The sequence below is a fragment of the Rhincodon typus genome, chromosome 12, assembly GCF_021869965.1.
Source record: "Rhincodon typus isolate 14 chromosome 12, sRhiTyp1.1, whole genome shotgun sequence".
Taxonomy (NCBI): Eukaryota; Metazoa; Chordata; class Chondrichthyes; order Orectolobiformes; family Rhincodontidae; genus Rhincodon; species Rhincodon typus.
Window position 1 is genome coordinate 62420904 of NC_063343.1, and position 7429 is coordinate 62428332.

Here is a 7429-nt window from a genome sequence, read left to right on the forward strand (position 1 = left end):
CTCTTTAAAGAGCTAGCAAAGGCCTCATGGGCTGAATGGCCTACCTCTGTAGGTGTCACTCTACAAACTGCTTATTTCACTCTGTGCTTGCTTTTGCCTTTCAACAACAACTTATATTTGTGAAGAACCTTCAACATAATGAAACATCTCAAGCATCATTACAGGGGCTTTCTAAAAACTAAGTATGAAACCAAGCCACTTAAGAAGACATGAGGTCAGATGGCCAAAGATATTTTTAATCAACCTGTTCAGATATGTTATGACACACCTCTGGAGCAGATGTGACTTGACTCCAGATCTTCTGGCCCAGAGCTAGGGACACTACCAATGTGCCACAAAAGCTATATAGAGCAAGGTGGCCATAAGCTTGGTCAAAGGGGTAGGTCTGAATTAGTGACTCAAGAGTTGAAAATGAGGTTGAGAACTGGGCATTCCAGAGCATGGGGCTTAGGCGGCTGAAGGCACAGACACCAACTGGAGATCTGAAGTAAGGTGTCTGGACTCAAAATGTTAACTCTGCTTTCTCTCTGCTGCCAGACTGGCTGAGTTTCTCCAACAATTTCTGTTTTTTGTTTCATATCGCCACCATCTGCAGTTCTTTATTTTAGTTTAAAGTAAAACAGATTATTTGGAAAGTACCACACATTGCCATTTGTGGGAGTTCGCTGCATACTGTGTTTCCCACAATCAGTATGTTCCAAAGGTACTTCATTGTCTCTAAATGCTTTTGATGTCATGAAAGAATGCAGAAATGCAAGTGTTTTTAAGGTGGCATTTCTTCCTCACTGCTTCCTACACTGTTCTAATGCATCAGGCCTCGGGGTTCCACATTGTCTGGGATTGGTCTAATTAATTTCCAGCAGAAAAGTGTAATGAGCGATTCAATGTCACTGAACATTAATTTTCTTCCCAGAAGGTATCTGTGAACCAGCTGTGAGAAAGGACTGCACTGCTGGCTAATGCCAGCAGAGTGTGCAAGAGGTCTGTGCATGTCTGGGCTGCACACACTCATTTCTCTTAAGGCCTCTTTTGGAACTGATGAGAATTGAACTACAGTATTGCATTGAGGTGAGTGGGCAAGTTGACAAGCAATCTGTTCAGGTTGGGATGAGACGCCACATTTCCCCTTCCCATCCACACCCTCCACACCCATGCTCAGCACAGTCTCAGAGATCTCAGTCAGGCTGAAATGTAAACAAAGGAGGCTTTTCCAGCCTCACACCTTATAGACTCTGGCTTCCAGCATCTGCAGTCCTTATTGTATCCAAGTTCTTGAGGGCAATATGGATTTGAGTTTACAATTGGATCAGCCGATGGCGCCCCAGCTAGCTGACCATCTTTCTGCCTCACTGGCTCTTTATCTGGTGCTAGATTCCCAGCTGCACTCAGAGAAGTGGTGATTGCACCTCCCAAGTGCAGAGTGCGAGATGGACCAGAGGGACAATGTAGCCTTGATCATGAGGCTCCTCCTGGGGTCAGAGTTGGGGACTAGTGCTGAGATCAATCTAGGCCTTTGGTATTATCATCTCCTGGCCTGTCTGGGCCTTGTCCAGTAGGGAAGACAGAGCCCTGAAAAAGAACAGAGAGCACCGCTCAGTCACTTAACATCAGAGTGACAGTGATATCATCACAGACACACGCACATGTAGCTATAGTGACGCACATGTAGCTATAGTGACACACATGACGACAGTGACAGTCGCATACTCTCCAGTTTATCTGTACATCATTCCAGAGTGAACAATGAACCATTCCTTCATCCATTTGGGTATTTTGCATTGCACACATTTACACATCACAAATTTACTCAATCATTTGCAGCAAACATGTCTGTCATAACTCGATTATAAGGGAAGGTTGACAGAGAGAGTTACAGAGAAAGAGAAGTGAGGGGGAAAGATTGAAAAGAGGAAGGGCAGGGAGAAAAGTAATGAGATAAAGTGAGAATGAGAAGGTGACAGATTCAGCAAGGGCCTCAGATTGAGCAGTAATGATTCAAATAAATCATTAATTTTTTTTAAATTTCCTTCCGAAATATGATCTACTTGAGAACCCACCTGTGAGAAGCTAGTTCCAGAGTCACAGCTGAGCAGGATCAGACTCCTAGAAGAATACAAAATAAATTATGAATCTAATCTCTCCTTATTTGCAGATCCTCTGTCAGATGGGAAGCCTATACTCAGTCATCTACCGACATTGTTCACAGAATGACAAAGAGGATATGTCACCAACCAGGCCAGGAGAGTGCGTAAGCACAGGGAGGGAAGTGGGGGTGAAGGGAATGGAATGAGCAGTGAATGAGATGGAGTAATGTGTGGTTTGAGGTAGAGGTGGTAAGGAAGGATAAGAGGGTGGTCAGGGATTTCGAGAGGGCAATTTCAGGAGCTGAATGAGACTGAGGGCACCCCAGCTCACGATACACAGCAACGTACCTTTTTTGTCCCCTCATTTGCTGTGCTTTCATGGGTCATGTGTTTCTCACAATCTGGTTCTGTCTGAGTTGTGACTGAATGACCTCCAGAACACGCTTCAATCACAGGTAACCTGCTTAATTCCTGTGCCCATTGACCCTTCTCAACACGGGTAACTCGAAACCTTCAGCCAGAGATAATACATCAGTTACAAACATGTGCAGTTATATTGTAGACCAACCCTGAGTCCCAGCTCAGTCAGTGGGTGACCAGCCCTAAAACCCAGTTCAGGGAGTGACAGACCAGTGTTGAGTCCCAGCTCAGTAAGCACCACACAGTGAGGATGAGCATGTAGACCGGGAGCTACCTGGAACTGCAGCCCAGCTGAGAGCAGGTGGTGAATGGGGTGTTGTGGAGAAACAGTGGCCATGAGCTGTAGGACCAGTGGGTGTGATGGAATAGGTATCCTTACCCACTCTCTATGTGGGTATATAACTTACTAATTTATGAAGTAACCAGACAGCATGTCAAAAAAAGTTATCTTTTGTTTATATGGAGAGGCATAGAGTGTGATAGCACCAAAATTGTGTTAAAACTACACAAATAACTGATTAGGCCTCAGCTGGACTGTTCTATCCAATTCTGAGAGACCGCATCTTGGAAGGGATGGCAATGTCTTAGAGAGGGTACATATTAGATTTATTCATATTTTTTACTCTATCCTGAGAGGTTGGTATCACTTGCTAGGCCAGAATTTATTGCCCATCTCTTAATGCTCTTGAACTGGCAGTTGGGACTAGTTTAGTTTGGGATTATGGTCAGCGTGGACTGTTTCTGAGCTGTATAGTGACTTGCTTGGCCATTAAAGAGGGCAGTTAAGAGTCAACCACATTACTGTGGGTCTGGAGTCTTGGCAAGACTAGGTAACGATGGCAGATTTTCTCCTCTTAAAGGTCATTAGTTAATTAGAAAATAAAAACTGAAAGTGCTGGAGATGAATTTTTAGAACAATCAATTATAGTTGTGGAAAAAACTCTAAGGCCGTGGGGGACGAGAATGGGAATGGGACTAATTGGATAGCTCATTCCCAAGGCCTGCACAAGGCATGGTGAGCTGAATGACCTTCCTCTGTACTATCTTATTCTGCGGAGTCAGTATGGAGCCAAGGAACTCATATCAGTTAATCTTTTGGCTTCTGCAATGTTAACCCAAACACCAGAGATTGTTTCCTCACTGCAATGAGGTAGAGATTGAGGAAGTTGTGGTTTGTTGTACCTGCCCACGGACAGGACAGTGACCTCCACTCCGTGATTCCTGCTCTTGGTCTCTTTGGCTCGTCTGTGCATCTGCATTGCAGATCTCTTCCTTCTCTGATTGCAGCTCAGACAGGCTGATCCAGCACTTCCTGCTGCCACAGAATGTACAGTGTGATGGTGAGGGATCAGGGAAGGAGTTTTTGTCACAACTGGTTCAGGGAATATTGGACTAAAAATAAAGAGCAAGAACAGTACAGTTAGACAAAGAGTAAAGTTTTCTCTACTCATTTAAACTGAAAGTAAAGCTTCTCTATACTGTTCCCATCATACATTCCCAGGACATGGACAGCATAGGGTTAGATACAGGTTAAAGCCCCTCTGCATTGTCCCCATCAAACATTCCGAGGACATGGACGCACCCAGTTATATACAGAGTAAAGCTCTGTCTGCACTGTCCCCACCAAACATTCCCAGGACATGGACAGCACAGGGTTAGACACAGAGTAAAGATCTCTCTACACTGTCCCCGTCAGACACTACCTGTACAGGTACAGTAAGATGTTGGATAGAGTAAAGCTTCCTCAATTCCTTTAAACTGAAAGTAAAGCTCCCTTTACCCTGTCAATGTCCAACACTCCCAGGACAGGGACAGCACAGGATGATTTGCAGAGTAAAGTTCCCTCTACTCTTTTCAAGTGAAAGTAAAGCTATCTCTACATTGTCAGTCATTCCCACAGCAGGTACCACACAATATTAGATACAGAGTAAAACTTCCTTTACACTGACCTTATTAAATTCTCCCAGGACAGGTACAGCATGCAGTTAGATACAGCGTAAAGCTCCCAATTTGCTGTCCCTATCAGACACACCCAGGGCAGATACTAAATTGGTTGGATGCAGATTAATCTGAGAAAAATTCTACAGCACCTTTCACCACTTCAGCATATCTCAAGTGTCTGATACAGCCAGTTGAGTAGTTTGGAAATGCAGTAACCATTGTGATAAAGGAAACACAGCTGTTAATGTTTGCACAACAAGCTCTGACCACACTTCTCTGATAATGACCAGACTTGCTGTTTCTAATGTTGATAGTTAAGGGATAAAGATCTTCCCAGGACACTGGGAAAAAAATACCCATTTCTCTTCATAGCGCCACCATGGGATCTTTTACATTCGTCTGAGAGGGGAAAGATAGGATTTGGTTATAATGTCTCATCCAAGAGATAGCATAGTACATCTCTCCCTCATTGCTGTCCCTTTCACATTGCAGTGCTCCTTCAGCACTGTCCCAGTCTGTCAGTGCAGAGAGAGCTCAGAGCTAACCCTCTGATATGCAGGCAACCCTGACTACTGTCTTCTGACAATGTAGTGCTTTTTCAGTATTTCCCCAGCACTGAAAGTGCAACGTTTCATCAGTACTGCCCCTCTGGAAATGCAGCTCTCCCTCAGTATACCTGTCTGACAGTATGGTGCTCCCTCAGTACTACCTTCTAAAAGTGCAGGATTCCCTCAGTGCTGTTCCTCCAAAATTCCAGCAATCCAATTAGTACCATCCCTCTCAACAGTGCTATTGTTCCTTAGCATGACCCCTCCAACAGTGAATTCTGGTGCAAAAACAGAAATTGAGTTCTCCAGCAATTTCTGCTTATGTTTCAGATCTTCAGCATCTTCAGGTCTTTGTTTTAATTTAGTGTACTCTGGTACTTCCTTAATGCTGCTGTTTTGTTGAACGCCACAGCAAGGACATCAAGGTGCCTTAAATATACAACATTCTTCTCAACCAACCTATTCCTCAAGTTGGTTTTCCTTTGGGTAAAAATATGCCCTGACTTCCTTATTTACTCTTAGTTAAGTTTTAACTTGTGGGAATTGTCATCTCCAACATAATTATCTAGATTCTAAATATTACATGCTATGCATTCTGACTTGGGACAGCCAAGTATTGAGCTCCAGGGCCTGAACTAGCCTCTTGGAGCCTTGTGAGTGTAACTTAAGGCATTGACTCTCCAGTTCTGCCCCATCTGTGAGGCTCATGATGCTTAAACAGGGAATTCAGACTCTCCATCTCAATTAAGCAAGGAAAATCATGAACTCTTTATCAGTGATATAGAAGCAAGGTTCTAGTTCCACTAAGTGAGTTATTTTGTTTTTCTATAATTGTACCTGTTTTCATAAATTATAAAATGTATTTTCCCCATCACCCTTCATAAAATTCTTCACATCTAAAATTTTGCTGACTAAATCATACCAAGACCTATTCAATTATCCCTCTCCCACTCTCGCTCACCTGTGTTGGTTCACAGTCCAGAACCACCTAAATTTTAAAGTTCTGATCCTTGTTTGCTGTACCTCCCTGGTCTAATTCTTCCTCATCCCACTAAAATCCAACAAATCTATAACCCTCCAATATTTCTGTGCTTTTCCTCTGCATTCCAGCCTCCTAAGGATTCCCATTAGTCATCACTCTAACACTGCTGGCTGTGCCTTCAACCACCTTGGTCCCAAGCTCTGGAATTCCCTCTCTTTCCTTCTCTACCTCTCTCTCCTTTGCTTTAAGATGCTCTTTGACCAAGCTTTTGCTCGTATCTGCTACTTGTCCTTATTTTTATAGAAATTGTTTGTCAAGATAGAAATGTTTAAAATATGTTTCTACATGTGTACTTTGAACAGACACATTTTGGAGACAGAGATAGGAATGATACATAAAATGCTTGAGAGGTAACTCACATTAGGATCCTTCTTTCTTCTTACCTGGGTACTGGAGGTTTCACCTGTTCATGTTCCCTTAGCAGTTCGTTGAGAGCCTCCACGTTAGCTGGGCAACAGCACAAAGACAGAAGATATCACCAAGACTAAATAAGAACAAAACAAGCAATAATAGTCAAGACCCTCCTCCTGTCCTTTCAGCTTGTCCCTCACAATCACGATACCTTGACCATCACACCATATACTCTGTTCATCCTGTTCACCACCACATGATCACCTGGTAGAGGCAAAGAAAAGGTAAAACAACTTGGGGGAAACATTTGGGACATTTTTCTCTGATCTATTTGGGTGAACGGAATTAAGGAAAGAGATTACTCTTGTTCTGATTTCCCTGGAGTATATACTCTTTTTGGGGGGGAGGGTGTGTGTGTGGTGGAAACAAGAAACATAGCAGCAAAGGAGGATAAAGGGATTGAATAAGAGGGGAAAGAGGGAAATAAGCTTGTGGGAAACATACAAACTCATTGTAAAAGCTTCTATAGACACGCAAAGAGATAAGAGATTAGTGAAGACAAATTGTAGGTTTGTTACAGCCAGAAACAGAGGATGTTGCAGTGAGGAACAAAGAGATGGAAGACCAATTAAATACATACTTTTGTTCAATCTTCACAAAGAAGAACAAAAATGACATCCTCCAAAATATTGGGGAACACATGGCTTAGTAATGAACTGAAGGAAATCAGTTTTAGTCGGGAAGTGGTGTTGGGAAATTGATGGGTTTAAAGGCTAATAAATCCCCAGAGGCTGATAATCTACATCCCAGTGTATTTAATGAAGTATCCTAGAAACAGTGGATGCATTGGTGTTCACCCTTCAAGATCCTCCAAACTCTAGAACATTCTTATGGATTGAAGGGTAGCTAATGTAACCCCACAATTTAAAAAGTGAGGTAAAGCGAAAACAGGGAATTATAGACAACAAGGTGCAGGGCTGGATGAACACAGCAGGCCAAGCAGCATCATAGGAGCAGAGAGGCTGACGTTTCGGGCCTAGACC

At 43.1% G+C, this 7429-nt stretch overlaps 1 protein-coding gene across 4 annotated transcripts in view; it reads right to left on the minus strand.

Moving 5' to 3' along the window:
• Window positions 1–568: 568 nt before the first annotated feature.
• The window catches only part of LOC125484528 (RELT-like protein 2), a 25219-nt gene continuing 18358 nt past the window's right edge, over window positions 569–7429 (minus strand). For all 4 annotated transcript variants that reach the window (XM_048603599.1, XM_048603598.1, XM_048603600.1 and 1 more), the window contains 5 exons: window positions 6419–6482; window positions 3687–3896; window positions 2433–2595; window positions 2058–2103; window positions 569–1569 (listed from right to left, as the gene is read on the minus strand). In XM_048603599.1, the coding sequence (XP_048459556.1) occupies window positions 2080–2103; window positions 2433–2595; window positions 3687–3896; window positions 6419–6482 (461 nt within the window). In that variant the 3' untranslated portion in view covers window positions 569–1569; window positions 2058–2079. The remainder of the gene's footprint in view (window positions 1570–2057; window positions 2104–2432; window positions 2596–3686; window positions 3897–6418; window positions 6483–7429) is intronic.